Source organism: Protopterus annectens, chromosome 8.part0 (assembly GCF_019279795.1).
Source record: "Protopterus annectens isolate FY-2018-M chromosome 8.part0, PAN1.0, whole genome shotgun sequence".
Classification (NCBI taxonomy): domain Eukaryota; kingdom Metazoa; phylum Chordata; order Ceratodontiformes; family Protopteridae; genus Protopterus; species Protopterus annectens.
In genome coordinates this window covers 1,829,552,027-1,829,577,352 of record NC_056741.1, presented here as the reverse complement: position 1 = coordinate 1,829,577,352, position 25,326 = coordinate 1,829,552,027, and the positions used below count along the sequence as shown (strand labels likewise).

At 44.2% G+C, this 25,326-nt stretch overlaps 1 protein-coding gene across 1 annotated transcript in view; it reads right to left on the bottom strand.

Moving 5' to 3' along the window:
- The window catches only part of SF3B3 (splicing factor 3b subunit 3), a 2,130,119-nt gene that overhangs the window by 801,725 nt on the left and 1,303,068 nt on the right, over positions 1-25,326 (bottom strand). Inside the window, exon 28 of the mRNA XM_044079526.1 lies at positions 18,203-18,420. Within this exon, the coding sequence (XP_043935461.1) occupies positions 18,203-18,420 (218 nt within the window). The remainder of the gene's footprint in view (positions 1-18,202; positions 18,421-25,326) is intronic.

Genomic DNA, 25,326 nt, shown 5'->3' with positions numbered 1-25,326 from the left:
AAGACTTTGATATTCAGGCCGGCTGAGGGCTACTTGCAGGCAGATAACCCAAATGTAATGACTGCAACAGTGAAACACGAAGATCATCACCTGGCGTATGACTGGCGGCTGAGTTCTGAGGGCCGGTGCATGCGGATGTCACTTTTATGGCCCACATTTCCTGAGACACATCAGACATCTCACGCACTACTGAGGGACTGGAAAACTTTGGAACATTGGCTGGACGTATGCGAAGGAAGAGGGGGTAAACCCACATGTAGACATTGGAATAGGACATCGTCCCTCTCCAGTCTCAGTGGTGAAGATTCAGGCACCTTATTACTGGCCCAGAAAGGGGATCATCACAGCAGGCACGAGAACTTCTGACAGAATCATGTGAAAAAGCTTCTGTAGAGAAAGCATCGTGAATTTTGGGATTAATAGAACATGTTTAGGCCTGAGAGTTCTAGCATGGGCCTCCAAGGCTTTTCTTGAGACTAGGAACATGAAATAAAACCTTGCCTGTAACAGGTTGCTTGGGACTGGTTCTACAGATCCCCATGCTAGTAGGTTTTAGATTCAAGACTGTGGCAGTTTTTTTTTAAATAAATGGAATGCCTAAGAAGGTGGGAATTTCTCAGAAGTGCATCCTGTATCTTGATTTTATAAGGTTTAATTACCATCTTGTCTTGGGTAACATTCATCCAGTGACCGTAAGAGGGACACCCTGTTACCTTTTTTCAGGTAGAGACAGGATTGGGTATAGGGCTGGGGAGAGATTATCTGGGGGAAGGGACTTGTCGAGTCTCTGGGCCTGAGATCCATTAGGCCTGGATTTGGGATTGGTTTGCCAATTCCTTGACTATTTGCCTTTCTTTTTCTTAGTCTGGTGGTGTGAAAGGACCAGACTTTGCTGGGGTAGTCTCTACTGAACCTTGGCAGGGGGACCTGCAAAAAAACTTTTGATAGTCTGCATACTCGTCAAAATTCTCTTCCAGTTTCTGGAATACTTTCCCAGCCTGCACTCAGAAAGGAAATCCTTGTAAAGGGGGACACCACAGATATCTACTTTAATAAGCTCTGGCAGGGGTTGGTCTCTTAGCCAAGTGCGTCTCTGGCTAGATGACCCTCTGGCAGCTGTCCTGCAAGATGTAGCCAAAACATCAAAGCCTCGTTTCCAGGAATGCTTGAAAACTTGGGCACCAGTGTTGCACAACTCCAAAATCATCTTCAGGAGAGCCTTACCCTTGATCCCCTCTGCTTTAAGCTTCATTTGATCCAGCAAGGTCTTCCAACATTAAATATTATAATGCTGGCAACTCAAACCTCTCATGAATGACATGCAAATTCTCCTAAACCAGCTAAGAGAACTACTCTCCTTATCACTTGGGAGTGGCAGTAGCATAGCAACCTCTGGATCATTTTGAATCTTAAAAGACCACCTCAGAATCCACAACATGGCTTTTACAAAGGTGCTTGTGGGAGTCCAGGATGCTGTTGAAATGCTCAGGTTTGCTTAGGAGTTAATATGCAAGGACGTGCCCTGGACCAACTCATTCTCACTTTCTGGAGTTGAAGAAACAATTGGGCATGGGCACAGGAAAATCAAGAAGCTGTCTAACCCCCCTTCCTTGAATGTGGATATTCCTGAGCTTCAGAATTAAAGGACTCTCATCTGATGCAGAAAGTCCCCAAAATAAAAGGTCCTCAGGTGGCGAGAATGAGATGTAATAAGAGGACCCAGTAGAGAACAGGGCAACTTATAAATCATCATCCTCAAAAGTCAAGAGGATCCAGTGGACTCCTGTGTTGACTGATCCCCTTTCTCTTTAAAGGGGAGATTCCTAAGGCAAGGGGCTTTTCAGTGTAAAAATGCTCAGATCTTAAAATCCACAACATACTTAGCTAAACTGAGCAAGTCTTGCAGATAAGCCTAAGAGGTGTGTGACTATGGCCTCTATAGCTAAGGCTGGGGTTAACCAACAATAAGTTTCACTGTCTATTTTCAGAGGCTTCAGCTACAATTTGCATGTGGTATCAAGTCAGGTGTGGTATCAGGTCAAGTCATCAAAATGTGGGCAGACTGTCACAATCTGGATCAGGTCACCAGATACTTAAAAGCATGTTATATGGGGGATGCCACCCTACTCATCAGCAATCAGGATATCAGAAGCTGCCACCTTGCCCAGTGGCTCTAGACTCGAATGACACCTGCAGCTGTTTTACCCAAGCAGACATTGGCACAGCACCCTCACTAGGGGGCTCTTGTCAGAGGCCTTGGCGGAGTGGGATGTCAACTGAGGAGGCTGTAAAGGCTCATCTTCACCAAGCTCAAATATGGGAGGGCTGTCAGAAACACAATACTGTTGTCAGTTCCATAAGCACTCCTGTCTTTCAGACACTTCCTTTTACATGGAAAATCTTCTGAAGTACTGTCAGACATCACAGCGAACACTGGCCATAGGCAAACTTTTTTATGATGCAGCCTTATACCCAATAGTGTGTGAGTTAAAGAATATGCACAGAGTACAATCGGACACATTGTACTCTACAGCCAGACAGAAAAGTGTGTGAGAATACAGATGAGGAATCTTGTTTTCCCACACTAAGCAATTGTTGGAAGTTTTTTTCCGATATCTAAAAATGAAAGAAAAAAAATAACAGAAAGTTCCCCCCACTGGGGTACTTATCTAACACCACCTCTGGCTTAAGGATCAATCAATATACTCAGATGCCAAACTGTATCAGAATCTGATAGCAAGAAAGAACACAAGACTGTTCAGCTGATAAGTTTACAGTTCTCGGAATGAAAGACATCCAGCAGACCAAGGAGGAAGATAAAATTCTCTGGTATTATGACTGACCTCATCAGATGTTCACTGAGCAGAATTCCAAAAAGTTATTGTTGTACATGTGAACTATGAAAATAGAATACTTGGGTAAAATCTTACCATAAACATAGATGTCCTTCTCTTCTATGTTGCAGTATTTATACTGTGGGATTTCCAGCCCTCAAGCGATCTGATGTTGGCTACTATACAAAAGCTTAAGCCTGGCTGCTGTAGGTGCGTGGGATGTCATATGTAGGGCCATAAACCAGGGACTCAAAGTGAAGTCTGCATACAAAGACCTCAGAACCTGAAGCCCAGTTAAGTATAAATACAAGGAGAAGCTGAAGAGCAAATGTCCTTGCAGGGTTGAAGAGAATAGCCTGTAGGGAGAGAATACACAGGTGTAGAGTAATCATCCATAAAAAGGAGAAGGGGGTATGGAGGGAGGGAAGGAATACTGCAACATGGAAGAGAAGGACATATATTGTTATGGTAAGATTTTACACAACTATTCTATGTCCTTCTATTCCTATGTTGCAGTATTCATACTGTGGGAAAGTAACACAGCTTAGAAAGAATGACGGGCGGGGGTAAAGTTAGAGGATTCTAAGAATCCGTGCAGGATTGCCCTGGCAAATCCTGCTCTGGCTCTGGAGACATGGTCTAGCTTGTAATGCTTAGTGAAAGTGTGAACTGTAGACTAGGTAGCAGCTTCCATAATGGAGGTTGTGTCCAGCCCTTTGAGAAAAGCTTTAGAGGTAGCCATTCCTCTAGTGGAATGAGTTCTAACCCCTAGGAGCAATGGTTTGTGATGGTGAGAGTAGCAGAACAGAATGGATTTTCTAACTGAGGAGGAAATGGTTTGTTTGGAGACTGCCTTACCCAGAGCCCTGGGGTGGAAGGACTTGAACAGCTGATCAGACTTTCTGAAAGATTTTATTTTGTCTAAGTAGAATCTTAGTTGTCTGTGACATTAAAAGAATGGAGGATCCTCTCTGCGTTATTGGATGGAGGGAAAGAATGTCAGTAGATGACTGGTTAAGAGATAGCTCATTCACCACTTTGGGCATGAAGGAAGGGTTAGTGCGCAGAGACACCCTGTCCTTGTGGAAGGCAGTGTAAGGGGGACAGGCCATGAGGGCCTGCAGTGTCGGACACTCTTCTTGTGGAGGTGATGGCCATTAAGAGAATGGTTTTCCATGTGCACATTTGAAGGGAAGCTGTTCTTGCTGGTTCAAGGGAGGTAGGGTTAGTTTTTCCAGTATGAAGTTGAGGTACCAGGGAGGAGGAATGGGTTTCCTTGGTGGTCTGACGTGCAAGAACCCTCTCAGGAAAAAATTAACGCCCAGTCTGGAGAGCACAGGTGGCTGTAAAGGTAAGCAGACTGAAATGGCAGAAAGGTGGATTTTCAGAGATGAATATGCCAGTCCTTCCTTAATGAGCTCACATACGTAACCAAGGACAAAAGAGGGATCTGCTTGAAAACAGTCCCTGTCCTTAAGTGTACACCAATTGGAGAATCTAAGCCATTTGGCCAAATAGTTTTTTCTGGTAGATGGTTTCCTGGCCTCCCTCAGGACTGAGGGCACATTTGAGTACAGTTGCCTGAAAGAGATCAGAAGTTGATCACCCAAAGTCTCAGATGCAGTAAAGGCAGCTCAGGGTGAATGAGAGATCCCTTTTGTTGGGTGAATAGATCCACCTTGTGGGGTAACTTGTGGTGATTGCCCTTAGCTAGGAAGTGTAGAAGGGGGAACCAGTGTTGCCTTGGCCAATAGGGAGTCACCAGCACGATTATTGGTTGGTCCTTGTTGATATTTAGTAGTACCTGGTGTATTAGAGTGAAGGGGGGAAAAGCGTACAGGAACATTCCCCTCCATGGGAAGCTGAAGGCATTCAGTCTCCATGCTAAGGCAGTGCGATCCCTGGAACAGAATTTGCTTGTCTGTTCTGGGGGGAGGCAAACAGATCCACTTGAGGTGTGCCCCACTAGTGGACAATGTCTAAGAAAGTTTCCCTGTGCAACATCCATTCATGCTGAGGGGAGGATGTTCTGCTGAGCAAGTCTGCTCGTTTGTTTTCCTGAGAGGAGATGATGTAAGAGGCTTGCAGTAAGAGTTTGCGTCTGGTTGCTATTTCCCAGATTTGTAGAATTATCTGGCATAACTTGTACGACCTTGTCCCTCCTTGCTTGTTGAGGTACCACATGACAGTAGTTGTCTGTCACAATGTGTAGCAGGCCTGGTTGCAAGACTGGAAGGAAAGCTTTGAGAGACAGAAATACTGCTGTCATTTCCCTGACATTGATGTGTTGCTTTTGAAGTGCAGGGTCCCAATGCTTATGTACCTAGAAGCCCTTGAACTCTGTTCCCCCCCCCTAAATCTGATGCATCTGTGTGCATGGTTTGAGAGATGGGGGGTAGTTGGAGTGGGATGCCCTGGTTCTGTGAAACTTGCTGAATCCACCATTTTAGTTCTGCTTTTAGGCAGGGCAGGAAGGGAATAAGCATGTCTAATGAATGTTGGCTTTGAGACCATACATTTTTTAAATACCACTGAAATTTTCTCATGTGCATCCTGGCTAATGGGAGCATGGGAATGGTTGCTGCCATGAGGCCTAGAACTTGCAGAAATTGTCTTGCAGAGAGATGGGATTTCGTAAGTAGGCCTTGAAAATGGAGAGAGATTGCCCTTTGTCCAGAGGGAGAAAGAATCTCATCAAGTCTGTTCTTATCCTGCAGCCTAGGAAAACTTTGTCCTGCTGAGGAAGGAGTGAGGACTTCTGGAGGACAGACATTGTGAATGACAGATGGTTATTTAGGGTGGATTCTGATTCTGCCAGAATAAGAATGTCATCCAGGTAAGGGTAGATTTGGAGTCACTTGGTTCTGCAATAGGCAATGGCTGGAGCCAGGCAATTTGTAAACACTCTGGGAGCAGTAGACAAGCCAAAGGACAACACTGTAAACTTAAAGTATCAAGAATGCCCAGTGAAGCACAGAAACCTCCTGAGGATGGGTCTGATAGGGATGTGCAAGTAGGCATCCTTTAGGTCGAGAGTGACCATGAAGGCCTTGGCTAGAATGAGGGTAGCAAACTTTGTAGGGAAAGCATCCTGAAGGACGGAACCTTTATGAACAGGTTTAGATAGGATAAGTCCAGGATTGGCCTCCAAGGGCCACTGTTTTTGGGAAGTAGGAAAAGGCGGGAATAGAAGCCTTTTCCTTCCTGTCCTGAGGGAACTGGCTCTGCAGTTCTTAATGTCAGGAGTTCTTTCAGTATGAGAGGAAAAAGATCTAGCGGGTTTCTTGGAGGGGAGGGAATTATTTTTGGCCTTGGCTTTTCCTTCCCTGATAGAAAATATCCTTTTAGGATGATGGAAAGCACCCAAGTATCCAAGGTAACCGTTTTCCAGAAGGGGAGGCATTGGGTAAGGCGGGTGGACAGAGGGAGTTGATGCAGGCAGTCACGCTGAAGTGGAATCTCCTCTGTCAGGAAAGGGCTGCTTGGCAGGTCCCTGGGGATTAGGAGGTCTGGAGTAAGGCAATCTCCTGGACCCTTTACGAGGTCTAGAGGAGGAAGGACAAGATGTAGACAGTCTTCTTACAAAAGAAGTCTTAGCACGGTAGTTCCTGTAGTATCTGGGGAAGGGAGACACCAGCAAGTGATTGATGTCTTGAAGCTCTTTACTTTTCTCTTGTAGATTTTTGAAAAGTTCTGCTGAATTTTTACCAAATAGATTATGGTCTAGAGGAGCATCCATTATCTTGGATTTAAAGTCCTCTGGTAGAGGTTGAAGGCGTAGCCAGGAATATCTGCGTAAGATACTTGCAGATGCAGTAGACCTGGCTGATGCTTCTGCTGCATCATAACTGCACGTATCGAGTGTCTGGCTACTTGAGTAGCTAAAGACAGTTTAGATGCAATGTCATTTTTTGTGGGACAGTCAGGGGTAGAAGCTAGCAAGGTGGAGGCCTGGGAAACTAGGCCTATGGCATACTTTACCATGTGTTTGGTAGTTTATAGCCCTAAAAGTTAAGGTGAAGGAGGTATATACTTTTTTTACCCATTCTGTCCATGGTCTTGTTGTCCTTGTCTGTGGGCAAAAGAGAAGAGAAGCAGAGGGTAATTGCCTAGATTGTCGGTTAGGAGACAGAGCAATGACTGCAAGGTCAGCCATGGGAGGTTTCACTAGAAACTACTGTTCATCTGGCACTTTATAAAAATCTATCTGACCTTTTAGGGGCAGGTGGTTGAGAGTCTGGATTCTTGGAGGCTGCATTAAAGACGTCCAGAAGGGCCGACAGAACTGGGGGAATAGCTGAGGAGGGGGGAGATTCTAACTGCTGAAGCTCAAAATATCTTTTCTGGGTGTCTGTCATCAAGGTAGTATCCCACTTGAAGTACTCTTTCATTTTTGTAAAAGTTTCCCCAAAGGAACTATCATCTGGAAAAGAATCACCCTCAACAGAGTCTTCATCTGGGGAGTAATAGTCCACAGGAGAAGCAATTTGTGACACATAAGAAACAGATTCCTCAGAAAAGGAATCGTATTGTTCAGGTTCTACTACTTCTCCCTGCTGAGTAGTGATTAAAAGGAAGGAAGAAGCTGAGGCTGGCCTAGGACTACGCAATGGAATGTCTGAAGGTGCAGGACCTGTAGGCCTAAGGGTCATAAAGGCCTGCAGTAAGGAACTGGTGAACATCTGCCAGTCTGTAGTAGCTTGAGGCATAGGGCTCAAGTGTTTTATTTTTGATTTTTCTTGGTTGGCATTGGCTTGGGAGTTGGCCTAGGAACCGAGGTCTGAGGTGGAGCAGGAGGAGTCTCGGTCAGCCGACCCAAGTACTGGCTCCCCCTGGACATCGGTTGAGGCCGGCATCTGGTTCGGCTCCGCTGACGTGCTCTCCATAGCTGCAGTTAATAGCCTCTTCCAGAGGATCTGTCGAAGCTAACAGAAGAATCAGCTGTCCCTCAGCCCCTAAATCGCTAGTCGGTGGGATGGCAGATGGCAATGGGAATAGATCTGGAAACCTTGGCCTTCTTTCTCGGTTGTTCGGTTAGGTTGGCTGACTCAGGATCCATCCTGCGAGCAAGGTGTTTCAGTCTTTGATTCTCAAGATACAAATTTAAAGCTGCCAGATGGTTGTGGAGGGTTTTTGGTATGAATGACTAACAAATGGAGCAGGCCTTATGGTCGTGCTCCTCACCTATGCAAAACACGCAATTGTCGTGTGAATCATTATGCGGTATCTGGTACCCACAATTACATTTGCTCTTTTTCTCAGACATCGGCTAAATAGCAGAAACAAAACCTACAGCAACCAAACTCAAGTAGTAAGAAAACGAAAACCGCAACGGGGTACTTATCTTTTTGAAGTCTTCGGACTAAGGTGAGGAATGATCGAAGCGCATGTAGTCTGTGGCTGAAAAGTTCTGGGGTCTGTGTGTGCAGACATCACATTTATAGTCCCAGGTATATGGCCCTACGTGTGATGTCCCACGGACCTACAGCAGCCAGTCTTAAACTTTTGTATAAGAGTCGACGTCAGATTGCCTGAGGGCTGGAAATCCCACAGTATGAATATTGCAACATAGGAATAGAAAGACAACATCCCTTCCATTGCAGCATTTGCTGCTGTGTCTTTATGGATGAGGGACTCCTGGAAACTCCCAAGGTCATCACACAGTTGAAGTACATTTGCCTCGTCTCTGAAGGTGGTAGGGTTTGATAGATTTTTGAGAGGGGTTCTAGTAATAGTCAGACCTAACCTAAGACGATGTAATTATGGCTACAAAGCACAATGGTTCTCAAATACAGAAGAGTACAATTTGGTCTACAGAGTTAGCATTAATGAAATTTACAAAACTTTATGCATACTTTCTTACAGTAATGTAAGCATTTCAGTTAGATGGACAACTGAAATCCCCAAGTTTAAGTGTTCGGTTCAAATGCAAGAAACTCCATCTTATATGCCTTTTGGGTTGAGTGTGACAGATTTTCTGGAAATGGTCAGGAAGTTGGATAGGGTCTTAATTACAGTTACTAGGATGTGTAGAGTTAAAGGTCATTATCTAGTTATACAAGTCTACAGGTGAAGTTGTTGCCAATTTATATGGACACAGCACCACCAGTAACGGAGGCACTTCAGTACAGGATCGAAGTATGTGGTGAGCACTGAACTCTTGTAGAGATGCATTATCACAACGTAATGTTTCAGTAAAAATGCATTCTCCATGGTAAGAAAGGCTTCTAGCATTTAGCAGTACTATCCTTAGACTGTCCTGTTAAGGGCTGGTTAAGACTGGCAGATGGAGAAAGTTTACATTGCTTAAAAATGGCACTACAGTTGTAGAAAAAGACCTGGCCAATATATAAACACCCCAACGTGAAAGACTGAGTTCCTATTTGATGAAAAAGGTGACAGTCTGCCATCTCCACCCAGGTTGTCACATACTGGATCTTTCTAGAATGACCAATAATTGTTTAATCTGTCGGTATCAAATTTTGTTCACACCAAGCTGTCATTCGCAGTGAAGATACAAATGCTGCAAACATGCTCTATACCAGTCTTGCATGTATACCTTTGTTCCATGTTTTATAATCCAGTGATGCAAGTCTCAAGTCATTCAATTCCACATTAACAATAATCATACCATATTTACATATAGGGTGAAGGAACTTGAGAGCCCTGGACAACTGCCAATCCCTGGCTCCTGAGAAAAACAAGTCACCGTCACATTATCCTTGCCAAACCTGGTGAATGGATTATCTGCCTGTCTCACAAAGTAGTCATCTATAACTAGGTTATTTCCTTATGTGTTTAGGTGGCCCAATATGCTTAAAGGTTTCAGATCAGCTGTTATGATGAGTCTTCTCAATATAGTTACTAATACACAGTGATAAAGGTGTATGCTGCCAAGGAGTCTGGGACTCCGTCTTTTTCCCTCTGAGATCTCCAACTCCTGGCGAAAAAAAATATTTTGGGATAAGAAGGCTTGGTTTTAACACTGTCATACAGCAGCAAGATGGGTGTGGGAAGTGACCACCTCATAAGCATTCTGCATACATGCAAATGACAGAAAAGCATCCAGCTTACACAGGTATTTGAACCTCTCACATATGAACTGTATGTAGTAAAGGTAAAATTAAACGGCTATCAGTGCACATTACATAGTATGAGCACTGCCTCAAGGTTCCCAGTACAAAAGTAGGGTGAGGAAGTGGTCTACAAACCCCATGACATCAAAATAATTAAGTTGACAGTAAGATGATGTGCCTTAGGACAATTAGGAATTTTTTTAACTACATCAACTCAACATAGTACCAAGTAGAGAGGTTTACAAAATATACAATGTAAAGTGAATGCAAATTTTAGTCAGGTCCTTTTACCACCAAAGCTCCACTTAGCCAGATTTGGAGCATGGACTACAGAACTGAAAGGAGGGAAAATGAAAGCAGTTGTCCTCTTAGCTGGATGGTGAAGGTTGGAACTAGAAGTTCCACTGGTTGAGCAAAGTACAGTTTTGTACCTACCATAAATGTAGATGTTCGAGTGCTAATACAGCTGCAGTCATAACAGATGGGTTCTCCTGCCGTCAGGCGGGTCCTCGGTTGGCCGAATTCCAAAGTCTAGGTCCGGCGTTGGTTGTCGTCGCTTCTTCCCTGACGTCAGTGCGACAGGAGTATAAAAGAACCAGCCGACGCCATTTTCTTCAGTTTTTCTTGCCCCAGATGTCAGGTGCCCCCAGAAGGAAGGCAATACATAAATTTAAAATGAGCAAAACAGACCAAGTAAGACAAAATCCATGGCACACAGGATCCGAACAAAGTGCTCCAGTCACCAAGTAAAATAAATTCCTTTTAATTTGTACAGCAAATTCTCCAAATAGGTAGTTGAATACAACAAACACACAAATAAGCCAAGCGCTTTCACCTAGTGAATTACCAGGCTTTTTTTTGCCTTGAAAAAGCCTGGTAATTCACTAGATGAAAGTGCTTGGCTTATTTGTGTGTTTGTTGTATTCAACTACCTATTTGGAGAATTTGCTGTACAAAATTAAAAGGAATTTATTTTACTTGGTGACTGCAATACATAAATTTGTGTGATAAAGCAATGCAATATAATTCAAATATAGTAGTGCAAGCAAATACATCGAGAATGAATAGCCCAATCAGGTAGCATGAGTATAGTCCTGTCCCAAGAGGGGAAGGAGGGAGGGAAACATGGACTGCAGCTGTATTAGCACTCGAACATCTACATTTATGTTAGGTACAAAACTGTACTATGTTCATCGTGCATACAGCTGCAGTCATAACAGACGGGTAGAATCCCAAAGCTAAGAAAGGGGTGGTAGGCACTAGGTGGAACTAGGAGGAGCCAGGATGCCCTGCAAGACTGCAGTGGCAAAGCCATCTCTAGTTTTGGAGTATAATGGTAGGTGGTAGTGCTTGGAGAAGGTATGCACAGAACTCCAAGTGGCTGCTTCCAAAATATCTTTGGTAGGAACTCCTCTGAGGAAAGCTGCAGAAGTAGCTGTGGCCCTTGTGGAGTGAGATCTGATGCCTGTAGGTACAGTTTTGCCATGAAAAGAATAGCAAAAGCGTATGCAGTGGGCTATCCATTTTGAGATTGTCTGTTTGGAAATTGGCTTTCCTTGAGCTCCTATAGCACAGGACACGAAGAGCTGTTCTGATTTTCTGAAAGGCTTTGTTCTGTCCAAATAATAACGCAGTTGTCTGTGGATGTCCAAGGAATGTAGTAATCTCTCCCCTTTGTTTTGAGGATTAGGATAAAAGGTAGGTAAAGTGCATGGCCTGATTCAAAGCTACCCTGGATACCACTTTAGGCATAAAGGACGGGTTGGTTCATAAGGATACTCTGTCCTGATGGAAGATGATAAAAGGCTGCACAGCCATGAGAGCTTGTAGTTCTGAAACTCTACGAGCTGAGGTGATAGCCAAAAGGAAAGCTGTTTTCCATGACAAATATTGCAAATCCGATGAGGCAGCTGGCTCAAAGGGAGGCAAGGTCAGTTTTTCCAGAATGAAATTGAGATTCCAAGCAGGTATTGGTTGTTTCCTTGGGGGTCTTAGATTCTTAGCCCCTCTGAGGAACTGTCTTAAGACAGGGTGAGAGAATAAGGGTGGATCAGTGTTGTATTCTGCAGAAATGGCTGAGGCATGGATTTTGATGGAGGAGAATGAAAGTCCACTGCTTAGCAACTCAACTAGATACTGTAGTATTTGAGGTAAATTCAGTTTTCCAGGATCCTGGCCCTTTTTCTCATTCCAGACACAAAACCGTTTCCATTTTGCGGAGTAAGCTTTTCTAGCTGACTGCCTTCTGGCCTCCAAAATGACATCCTGCACCTCCTTGGAGAGTAGGGTGTGTTGTGATGCTAAGGAATCTTCCATGCGGCTAGATTGAGTGTTTTTAGCTGGCTGTGAAGAGTTTTGAAGCTGTGCTGAGTCAGGAGAAGAGGCATTAGAGGCAGGGTCCATGGTGAGGAGTGCGTCAGGCTCCTCAGGAGTGGGTACCAGTGTTGTCTTAGCCAGTCTGGAGCAATGAGAATCATCTTTGGTCTGTCTGCTCTGCTTTTCAATAGGACTTTGGGCAGCAGAGGAAGAGGTGGGAAGGCATAAATTGTCATTGATGTCCAACTGAAAGAGAGAGCGTCCACTCTCCAGGCCTTTGGATGGAAAATCCTTGAGCAGAATTTTGTCAATTGGTGATTTTTGTGGGAGGCAAAGAGATCTATGTCTGGCCTTCCCCATGTTGGATTATCTCTGTAAAAACTTTTGGATGCAACTTCCATTCGTGTGGATCTGTCATATTTCTGCTTAGGTTGTCTGCCAGCATGTTTTCCTTGCCTGGCAAGTACTGTGCTTGTAGTTCGATTTGTAAGTCCACGGCCATGTTCCAAAGTGACATGGCCAGTCTGCATAGGGGGTATGAATGTGTTCCTCCCTGTTTGTTTATGTACCACATTACTGTGGTGTTGTCCGTTCTTATCAATAGTTGACCTGGTTGCAGAAGGTCTTTGAAAGCTATAATAGCATTTATTACTGCTAGCATTTCCTTTTGATTGATGTGAAGGTGCTTTTCTTTTTGAGACCATTTGCCCTGAATGCACCGATCTGTCATGTGCGCCCCCCAGGCGTAGTCCGAGGTGTCTGTTGTGATGACTTGATTTGCTTGAGGCTTGCTGAATGGAAGACCTGTGTTTGTTTGGCATGATTGAGTCCACCACAGAAATTCCTTTTGTAGACATGGAATTAGTGGTATTATTGTTTCCAAACTGTGTCTGTGTTGAGACCATAGGTTTTTCAGGTACCACTGAAGTTTCCTCATATGCAGCTTTGCACATGGGATTAGTAAGATGCAAGATGCCATGAATCCCAGAGCTTGCAGGATTTTCCTTGCAGTCAGCCTGGTGCAATATGCTAGTGCTCTGAAGTATTGAGTTAGTTGCCCCTGCTTTTCTGGCGTGAGATAGGCCATCTGGTTGTTTGTGTCCAAGTTGGCACCCAGGAAAATGATCTTCCGAGAGGGTATTAGCCTTGATTTCTTTTTGTTGACTGTGTATCCCAGAGTTTTCAACAACATTATTACCTAAGCCAGATGTTTCAGAAGAATGTGCTTGCTGTCCGCTTGGATCAGGCAGTCGTCCAAATAGGGGTATATTTGTATCTCTTGAAGTCTGCAGTAGGCAATTACTGATGCCAGGCATTTCGTGAATACTCTGGGCGCAGTAGATAAGCCAAAGGGCAATGCAGAGAATTGATAATGGGCTGAACCTGCAAGAAATCTGAGGTATCTTCTGCAATTTTGTCTGATCGGGACATGCAGGTATGCCTCCTTGAGGTCCAATGTTACCAGCCAAGACTCCTTGCCCAGCATGGGAAGAAGCTGCTGTAGAGTGAGCATCTTGAATTTTGATGCGAAGAAATGTGTTTAGGATGGATAGGTCCAAAATAGGTCTCCAATCTTTTCCCTTCCTTGGTACCAGGAATAGTCTGGAATAAAAACCTTGACCTTGTTCGTGCGTAGGTACCTCTTGAATAGCTTTCATGTCTATGAGATCTGTCACTTGCCTTTGTGCCTCTGCCCTTTGATTGTGTGGCAGGTTTGGCATGCCTCTCATTTTTGGAAGGGTGTGAAAATGGAATCTGTAGCCTCTGTTTATAATGTCCAGGATCCATTTGTCTTTTGTGACAATATGCCAATTTTTTGAAAATAATGCCAGTTTTCCTCCTAAGGGGGCTGCCATTTGAGTCTTGCTTGGCATGCAAAGGGGAAAGTCATTGGGCTTGCTTTCTGAATGACTGCGAGTTATCCTCACCACCTCTTTGTGTAGGAGCTTGCCATTGTCTGCCTCTAAACGATCCTTGGGATTGTCCTCTGCCCCTCGGGCACCTGTATCTACCTCTTTGGGGTCTATCCGTGGCTGGAAAGGACACATTTTTGGAAGGTCAATTTCTACTGAAACGTGGGGGTTGCACCTGTAGGAAATCTTTCACAGTTTGCATTGATTTAGCCTTTTCCTCCATTTTCCTTAATACCTCCTCAGCATTAGCACCATACATCCTTTTGTAGAGGGGAATCTAGTAATTTAGCTTTGACATGATCAGGCAAGGTTTGCTCCTTGAGCCAGGCATGTCTACATATGACTGATCCTGTAACAGCAGCTCTACATGAGGCCTCTAGAGCATCAAAACCACATTGTAAGGTATGCTTACCCACTTGTTCTGCACTATGCATCAAATCCTGCAACTCCTTCAAGTCTGGTTGTTCAGGTTGTGACATTTTGCTTTTCAATTGTGATAACAAAAACTGTTGGTATTTTAGCATATGGAACTGACAGTTTAAGGCCCTCATGGTTAAGGTAGCCGAGGTATATACCTTTTTTCCTCACCTTTCTAAGGATCTGGAATCTCTCTCGGAAGGTAATGGATTTTTAGCAGTGGAGGCCTTAATTCCCTTGGGGCCCTGTGAGATGGTTTCTGGGTCAGCAGCATGGCTTTTGTATAGAAATTGATGCGAGTCAGGAACCCTGTAGTACCTGTCGGGCTTGACTGGGGCTGGAGGCAGAGAATCCGGGTTAAGGCAGGCCTCCGAGTAAACGTCATCTAGGATGTCCAAGACAGGAGGTATAGCCAGAGGCCTGTGCTGAGGTAGCAAGAGAAATTCCCTAAGCCTTTTCTTGGAATCTGAATAATCTTGGCCTTCCCAGTGGAAGTGTTCCCTTAAGGTATGCAAAGTTTCCCCAAATGAGTAATCCTCTGGGGGGGGATACAGAAGGAATGGATTCCTCTGCATCAGAGTCTTCAAAAGGGGAGTAAGAATGTTCCTGATCATCAGAGTACTCTGAAATAATGGAGCCCTGATCAGAGGAGGGGGATTCTTCCTCCACTCTGGGCCTTTTGTCCGGTAGGGGTTGAGACTCCCTGATAAGAGTAATTAAATCCTCAGCCATTTTAAGCATCTGGAGATGGGCCCTGTGTAGCTTGTGTCTTAGAATGCATGGCTGCTTTAGACTTCGTGAAAGCCTTGATGGAAAAAGAAGAGGAAAGTCTGAAAACACCTTGAATGGAAGTAGACCTGTCCAAATTTTGAGGTTCAACGCTAAGAGTGGCTTTGGTATCTGTAGTCGGGGTGTGGGCCGAGGATTCTGCGTCCTCGGGCACAGGAGACACCGCCAATGAAGTGTCGTCGGTAGTCAGGGGCTGCGTAGGCACCTCGCTGAGAACCGGACCACATGTAGTCGGCTTTGGCGTGGTGTCGGAAGAGGCCGTGGACCTCGTGTGTCGGTCCTTATCTTTGCGTTTTTAGACAAAACTGGAGCCGGAGTATCCGATGACATAATAAGTTAAATGTTTTTCCAAAATAATGCTGGGCGAACTCCGCCCGACGCTTAATGGTGCGTTTGTTGAATGTAGCACAAAAGTGACAGACCGAGACGTTGTGGTCTGGGCCTAAACAAGGTATACAGAGGGAATGGAAATCCTTATGCGGTATTTGCTTCCCACATGAAATACAATTATTAACTTTGTCTGACATCGGTCTGAGGCAAGAAAAGTTTCCCCAACGGGGTACTTAGCTTTCAAGAAGACTTCGGTTGCAAATTTTTCGAAATTTCAGGAGCTGGCCGACCGGCACTTGCGAACTGCTTCTGCTTCGGGCACCGCGCGGCAAGAAAGACTGAAGAAAATGGCGTCGGCTGGTTCTTTTATACCCCTGTCGCACTGACGTCAGGGAAGAAGCGACGACAACAGACGCCGGACCTAGACTTTGGAATTCGGCCGACCGAGGACCCGCCTGACGGCAGGAGAACCCATCTGTTATGACTGCAGTTGTATGCACGATGAACATCTATGCAGTACGAAGTTAAGATTACAGAAGCTGTGTCGTGTGTGTGTGTGTGTGTGTGTGTGTGTGTGGTGGGGAGAAAAAAAATCGGGACTATAGAATTAAACTGTGACCATGGCCTTAATGACTTACATCCATGGGGTGCACAGAGTCCTGCCACTAAGCAGTACAGCCAAAGAGAATGCAATGGCACACAAAACACAACTGAACTACCTAGGCCAGTTGGAATCAGCACCAATGACAATGAAACTGGAATCAAGGAAAGAAATCTAGCTCCCACTACTCATGCCAAGACCTCAGGAGTCAAAGTCAACACAGAGACCTTCGGTCCTAAGTCGTCGGAAGCCAAATTCTGCAACACTGAGTAGGACAGAGAGGACCCTTAACACCAACCCCTGGGGATTTAACAGTCGGTGCTGAAGTTTGAGGTGCCCAAGTGATCAACTTCAGAGAAGCAAAGTCAATCTGCACAGCTAGTGCAGGAGTTGCCTAAACCAGATGTGGAGAAGCAAAGAAGATGGATGACTTTGGGTCGATCCTTGGCCTGTGACTGGAACTGTTGATGCTAGGATGCTCCCATTCTGAAGCTGGACCTTGACAAAGGCTGACATCATGTGCTCCAAACGTAGCTGTGTTGGGGTTCTCAAAGACCTGTGTAACCATAATGAAATTGTGGAAGGAGATCTAGAAAACAAACAGTTCTCTCTCAGAACAGAAACTTTCCAGTCTGCACAGAGGAGTAGAATCCTCCTTGGTGCCAGAGGAATCTTTTTGCCAAGGAGAAGAAAGTCTTTATGCAGACAACCACAGACTACAGGAAGAAACAGAAAGAGGTGTTTCAGCTAGAAGAGGAATGGCTAACCTGAATGCCTTAGCGTGTGAAAGTTTCTCCAGCACTGAAGATTGCTACAGTTTTCTCCTCTTTTTCTCAACAGCAAGATGCCCCAACAAGCCTGCCAGGACAGTCTCAGCAAGGAGAATTCCCTTTGCTAATAGTTCGCTATGCCAATCTGCAACAGTCCATGCACTAAATCCTTTACAAATTATGTAGTCAGCATCCAAAATGCAGTGCTCCTAAACAAATTAGGGACAGATCAAGAAGATCCACTTGCATTTGTGGAAACCTCACTTGGTTGTTTTTTTCCATACGTTCTAACCCACAAGAACTGTAAACAAAAGAAATTATCGTCCTTAGTACTGCACAAAACCATACAAGTGGGGAAGTAAAAGGAAAGGGCCTAGGTTCAAAACATGAACAGGTAGAGAGGGGAATATAAGAATAAGATGTTATTTAAAGGTGGTAAAAAGACTTGAAACAGTTAAACAAGTAAAGCAGAAGATAACACATTATACCCAGGTACCATGTCATGGCACCTCTGGCCTACATCCAAGCACTCACTGAATCGGTAGGAATTCTGTGAAGTTACACTCGAGTGCCTTCTACAAGCAAGTTAACCATGTTAGTTTAGCTTCACTGTTCAAAACAAATTTCAAAGGTCAACTGAACTTCGTCAGTTCCCTTCTCAACTTTGCTTTCAGAGTGGAGTTAGCAGTTGGTTAAATACAAATGTTTTGAGAGTCAGCTTGCACCCTGTTTCTACTTGTGATCATCCACAGAAAGCAGATTTTTCATTCTCTGTACTCAGCATCCTAGTAGTAGTACAGAAAACATTACCATCCCTACCACTTCCCTCATGCTAAATACCTATTTAAATAATTGTTGTAGGAGACAGTAATACTTTAATAAGTTGGTCTTGCCAGGATAAACTAAATCCCTCACAGCCGCCATTCTTCAGCCCAAGTTCTTTTTCTGATGCTAGGGAGAAGAAACAAGTGGTGACAGCCAATCCAGTTCTTGCAATCCAAACCACCACTTGCATAGCACATACATCCCTAGACCTATGGATTTTGAGATTTGAGTTTTCTATTACTGATGAGTAGCTGAAAATCAACACTACGGTATCTTGAAATCAAAACTGAACAAACTACACACTTCTCACATTAATGAAAGAACTGCTCACCTTGTGTACAAATTCCAACTTTTCACCGTTATTTATTAGTTTATATGTATAGATGAAGCCACCTGCCACAGAGCGTGGATTGAGAATCAAATCCTTTGCAACACCAACCAGCACATACCAGTCATCTGCAGAACTGGAAAACTTGCAAACTGCAACACTGGAAAGGACAACGAACAATATAAGAAAATTCAAATCAAAATACATTTTCTTCTCTAACTCTAATCAGTTTACTAGGCACAATGTTCAACTATATTTGTAAATGAAAAAGAATGAAGTTAACCATCTTCAACTAAAATGAAAATGGACACGTAGTTGCAAAAAGCATGTTAAAACATTGCCTCTACTAATCTTTACTCCTCCTTTGGAGCAAACAATAAGTCACCACATTTCTTTAATGCTATGGGCAACCCTTATGTCGTGACAGGATAACGGATCCACAATGGGATAGCCAAATCTGACGTCAGCTTCAGGATTTTCTGACATTATCTTGATCAGTTCTTCACTTCTGCATACCTCTCTGACTGGCAATGCATACAGCAGTGCTTAACCAGGAAACCTTTGTGTAGGTGACTGATGTGGGCAATCAGGAAAAGTGGTCAGAAGCCTCTCTCAATCAGCTTGGACAGCAGAGAATCTAGAAGACGCCACCAATATGCCATGAAGAGGGAACTGATGGGAAAGAACAGTAGTCAGCTCAGGTATCCTAAATGATTCAAAGTTACAGCAACTTCCTATCAAAAGATATATAAACATCAGGATTGTTTCTGAAGTCTAAGCAGTTTCTACTTGGGTCTTGACCACATGTGGATACCCACTCTTCGAGCCAAACTTCCACAGTTTTTGCAAGCCTTGAAGTGCAGCTTGTTGCTTTATTACATCAAAGACATTAGCAAGATACTTTGGAAAATAAATCACTGCAGTCTGTAACATTATCTGCTCTGTTCTGGAGTAAAAAGTTGCCAAAAGTGCATGCTTGTAAAAGCCTGGAAGGGCAACCATATTGTGGGTTGAATAATTCACATCCTGCCTAATAAGGTCTACTTATCTCCTATGATCTAGCAAAGTACAGTTCTGTACACTTACCATAAATGTAGACGTTCGAGTGCAAAACTGATGTAAATGGCATCGGCTGGCTCCCTTTACACCCATGCATACTGAAGTCAGGGAAGGGCATCCTCCAGCTTTAGGAGAAGGGAGATTTTTACTCTGGTAGTCAGGCCAGCCAAAGTCTTCCACAGTGGGAAACCCCACAAGTCAGGACTGCAACAGTGAAACATGAAGAACATCAAGAAGTGCCTCCCACCCAACTCCTGCAACCAGCCTTCCACTCATAAGGTTGTTGGAAGGACAGCGCCCATACATAATACAACTTTCTATTTTCAAGTGTTGTCATTGCTGTGCTCCATTTCAGGGATCTCAGCTACAGGCAGATTCCTACATTTGGTCAGACTTTTACAGCCCACCTCCTTCTCTATGTCAATCTTGCATCTCATGCTAACTTGCCTATCTCCACATCTTGGTACAAAGACAAATATACAACCATCCTCTGTTCTTGATCCCCTATAAAGCCTACCAAGACTAGAAAATAAGGATATACACCTGGTCAAAATTTTTATGGGTGTGCAGTACAGACAGGCCTATCAACCTTTCTACACAGCAGGGGAAGGGGACAGGTATAGCTCTACATGGTAGGGAAGAAAATGTCTTCCACCACCTCAGTCTGAAACACCCAAGGTTTTTAAGAGGGAAAGAGAAAGGGAATCCTGAATGCAGCAGTAACCACACTCCCAACACCTACAATTATACAAAAATGATTAATTGCAGTTGTGTAAGAAACATATCGTAACAGCTGATGTCCTACTGATTACTGTTGCAGTATTCCAAACAGACGTTTTCTTCCACTGATGTCTAGCTAGGGTACCAAAACTAAACCTTCCATAAGCCACATGTCTAATGTACAATCTCAGCCCATGAGTGTAGGGGTACTTAAGTGGATGTACGATGGCAAATCCTCAGACTACCTGCAAGCCAGCAGCTTGCAGACATCTAGGGAGAAAGGAGTCACCCAGGAGTAGAAAAGGAGAAAAGAAGGGCCTTCTCTGTCATAGAGGCTGCCAAACAGGGCAGCAGAGGAAGGATAACTATGAAAATCAAGAGGAAAGTGGGTGGGAAGGAATACTGCAAAAAAGTTATGTCCTACGATAACGTTACATCTGTGATGTAGATCTTCACTAATCCTTGACTGTGGGCTTGGTTCCGAGCCTCAGAAGGGACCCTGCCATTATTCCAGCTCATATCTTCCACAACTATCGACCTAGGCTCTACCCATAATGCTCCTCACCAAAATACCTCAGATCGAGTTTGCATAAAATAGTAACACACAAGAAGTACTAAATAAGAAACCATATCTGTGTCCCTACTATGAAGCTAGTCCTTGGGAACATCCGGTCCACAACGAGTTCTAAGGCAGGGGGAAGGAGGGAGGGAATTTCAAGGCTTAGTGAAGATTGACAACACAGATGGAACGTTATGGTAAGACCTAAGTTCTTTATCTGATGTTGTCAATCTTCATATAATCCTTGACTGTGGGACAGAGTCCCATGCTACCTGAATCTTGGGAGGTTCTCATGGAAGAATATTCCTGAGCACAATCAAGCCAAATGATGCATGTCCACTAGAGACCTGATCCACTTTGTAATGAGTAACAAAGGTATGAGGAGAGGCCCATGTAGCTGTTGCACAAATATCATTTAAGGAAGCTCTGGTATGAAAAAAGTACAGTTTTGTACCTACCATAAATGTAGATGTCCGAACTGGATAGCATCTGCAGTCATAACAACTGGGTTGTCCTGTCGTCAGGCAGCCCTTCAGTCGGCCGGATTCCAAAGTCGGGGTCCGGCTTCGGCTGATGTCGCACTTCACCCGACGTCATCTCTGTTGGTCTTCGGGTATAAAGGCATCAGCCGACGACATTTTCCTCAGTGTTTCTTGCCCCAGATGCCAGTAGCCCTCTTGAAGGCTAAAATTTAGATAGATGCCAATGTTTCCAAAAAGATAGAGGTAAACACAAAAATAAGCATGTATGCACATATATACAAACAAATACACCATAAAAGACTCCCCCCCACCAGCTAGCTATTAGGAGGGTAAACACCCTTGGAGTACCACAGAGGGAAGGAGGAGGGTAATCCTGACTGCAGATGCTATCCAGTTCGGACATCTACATTTATGGTAGGTACAAAACTGTACTATGTCCTTCATGGATGCATCTGCAGTCATAACAACTGGGTAGAATACCATAGCCAACAAGGAGGAGGATAAAACTAGATTATGGTGTGTTTAGGATCCCTTGCAGTACAGCAGTGGCAAACCCTGCTCGGGATCTGGAATATAGAGGCAAATTATAATGCTTGGCAAATGTATGCACGGAGGTCCAAGTAGCCGCCTCAATAATGTCTTTGGTTGCCACTCCTCGTAAGAAGGCTGTGGTAGTGGCTGTTGCCCTTGTAGAATGAGGTCTTATGTTCTGTGGAATTGGTTTTCCATGGAAGGCATAACAGAATCGTATGCAATTTCCTATCCATTTGGAGATTGTCTGTTTGGAAATAGCTTTTCCTTCCCTTCCTGTTGCATAGGCTACAAAAAGTTGGTCAGTCTTTCTGCTACTTTTTGTTCTGTCCAAGTAGTAGCGTAGCTGTCTATGTACATCCAAGGTATGCAATATTCTTTCCCTCTGTTTTGTGGGTTGGGAAAGAAGGTAGGAAGGTGGATTGCCTGGTTTAAAGACACTCTGGATACCACCTTAGGCATAAATGTAGGATTAGTCCTCATGGACACTCTATCTTGGTGGAAGATTAGGAAGGGTTGCACTGCCATTAAGGCCTGTAGTTCTGAAACCCTCCTTGCTGAAGTAATTGCCAGTAGGAAAGCAGTTTTCCATGACAGGTGTTGTAGGTCTGCTGTTGCTGCTGGTTCAAAGGGTGATAGTGTCAATTTTCTAGCACAAAGTTTAAGTCCCAAGCTGGTAATGGTGGTTTCCTTGGAGGTTTTACATTCTTGATTCCTCTGAGGAACTGCCTGAGCAAAGGGTGAGAAAAACAGGTGGATCAAAGCTGTATTCTGCTGAAATAGCTGATGCATGTATCTTGATGGAGGAGTAGGACAGGCCTGAATGAAGAAGTTCGCTAGGTACTCCAGAATGTTAGGCATATCTATGTTTGACGCATCTTTTCCTCTTTCAGTACTCCAAATGACAAACCTTTTCCATTTTCCAGCATAGTTTCTTCTTGTTGAAGGTCTGCGTGCTTCAAGAATAATGTCTCTAACTCTTTGGGAAAGTTCTGGATTAGCTGCTGCTATGTGATGTTCCATGCAGTCAGTTGCAACGTTTTAGGTTTGGATGTATGATGCTGTAGTTGTTCTGAGTTAACATCAAAGGCATCAGGGTATTGGCCACATATTGTTCGAGACATGTTCCTCAGCAGTGGGTACCAGTGTTGTCTTGGCCAGTTTGGAGCTATCAGGATTATCCTTGGACGTTCTTCCTTGATTTTTAGTAATACCTTGTGTATCAAGGGAAGAGGTGGGAATGCATATGCTGTTAGGCCTTTCCAGCTGAAGGAGAGCGAATCCACTTTCCATGCTAGTGGGTGGAATGTCCTTGTGCAGAATTTTTTGAGCTGGTGATTGGTAGGTGATACAAATAGATCTATCTGAGGCATTCCCCATTTCTTTGAGATGGTCTTGAAGATGTCCGGGTGCAGCTTCCATTCGTGGGCATCCGATGTGGTTCTGCTTAATATGTCTGCTAGAGTATTCTCTTTTCCCGGTACAAATATTGCCTGTAACTGGATGTTGTAGCTGAGTACCAGGGTCCACAGCTCCAAAGTCATTCTGCATAGGGGGTATGAATGAGTGCCTCCCTGTTTGTTGATGTACCACATGACTGTGGTGTTGTCTGTCCTTATCATCAACTGGCCCTCTTTGAGAAATGGTCTGAACTTTTGGATTGCCAGTTTTACTGCCAGCATTTCTTTTAGGTTGATGTGCAGGTGAAGTTGATCCTGTGTCCACAATCCTTGCACGCATTTGTCCAGCATGTGGGCCCCCATCCTAGGTCTGAAGCGTCTGTTGTGATGGTCTGGCTTGCTTGACATCTGCGAAATGGTAGCCCTGGGTTTGACTGGCATGCCTGAGCCCACCATAGGAACTCCTGTTTTAAGCATGGAATTAGTGGGATTTCTGTTTCTAGGCTGTGTCTGTGTTGAGACCATAAATTCTTTAGGTACCACTGTAGTTTTCTCATATGTAGTCTGGCAAGTGGAACCAAGATTATGCATGATGCCATGAAGCCCAAGGCCTGCAGTACTTTTCTTGCTGTTAACTTGTTCAGTTTTGTTAGTGCCCAGAAGTAAAGAGGGAGTTCTTTTTGTTTTTCCTTTGTTAGGAATGCCATCTGTTTTACTGTGTCCAATTCAGCCCAAGAATGTCCTTGTTTGGGATGGTATCAGCCTTGACTTTTGTAGATTGACTGTGTATCCCAGTGCTTGCAGCAAGTAAATGACCCTTTGTAAATCTGTTGTCAGCTTGCTTTTGTTGTCCCCTTGTAGCAGGCAGTCGTCTAGGTATGGGTAAATTTGAATTCCCTGTAGTCTGCAATGGGCGATTACTGATGCCAGGCATTTTGTGAATACTCTGGGCAGTAGATAAGCCAAAGGGCAATGCTGAGAATTGAAAGTGCTCTGATCCTGCAAGAAATCTGAGGTATCTTCTGCAGATTGGTCGAATGGGGACGTGCAGGTATGCCTCCTTGAGATCTAGAGTTACCAGCCAACACTCCTTGCCCAGCATGGGAAGAAGTTGCTGTAGGGTCAGCATTTTGAATTTTGGGACAATGATGTATGTATTTAAGGCGGACAGGTCGAGAATTGGTCTCCAACTTTTTCCTTTCTTGGAACTAGGAATAGTCTGGAGTAGAACCCCTTTCCTTGCTCTGCTGTTGGCACTCTTTCCACAGCTCTCATGTTTGCTAACTGCATTATCTGTTGTAGAGCCTCTGTTTTTTGATTTGGCGGTAGATTTGGCATTCCTCTTTTGACTGGTAAAGTGTGGAAGTGGAACTGGTAACCTTGATCTATGGTTTGTAAAATCCACTTGTCTTTTGTTATATAGTGCCAGTTCTTTGAAAATAAGGTTAATTTTCCGCCTAGGGAGCTGCTATTTGTTCCCTGGTAGGCGGATTTAGGTTAAGTCACTGTGGTTGAGTTGATGTAGTGGCAGAGGTTGTGTCTGTGCCTCTGTTGTTACCTTGCCACTGTCGTCCTCTGTAGGCACCTCCCCTGGATTGGTTTCTGCCTCTGGAACGTCTATTCCTGCCCCTTTGAGGTCTTGTTGAGTCAGGAAAGGACCAATTTTTGGCAGGCCAGTTCCTGCTAAACCTTGGGGGTTGAACCTGCAAGAAATCTTTAACCGTTTGAACAGATTTTGCCTTTTCTTCCATTTTCTTCATAACCTGCTGGGCAGGTGTACCAAACAAACTTGTCTTATCCATAGGAGCATCTAGCAACTTAGCTTTAACATGATCCTGTAGAGCTTGCTCCTTTAGCCATGCATGCCTTCTTATCACTGTGCCAGTCATGGCTGATCTAAATGAAGTCTCCAGTGCATCATAGCCACATTTTAAGGAATGGTTACTAACCTGTTGTATGTTATTTACCATTTCTAATACATATTTCTTATCAAGAGATTCATCAGTGGTTAGCTTTTTAGTTAACTGATCAAGCATAAACTCTTGGTATTGTATCATGTGAAACTGACAATTTAAAGCTCAAGCTGAGAGAGTAGCTGAAGTGTAGACCTTTTTGCCCCATCTGTCTAATGACCTTGCTTCCCTTTCTGAAGGAATAGGGTTTTTTGCTATGGTCGGCTACTGCCTTGGGACCCTGGGATATAGTTTCGGGGTCCGCAAGAGGGGCCTTGTAAAGGTGGTGATGAGTGTCTGGCACCCTGTAAAATCTGTCTGGTTTGGCAGGGGCTGGTGGTAAGGAATCTGGTGCGGAGCAGACATCATTGAAAGCATCATCCACCACAGAGAGAACAGGAGGTATAGCTAAGGGCCTGTGCTG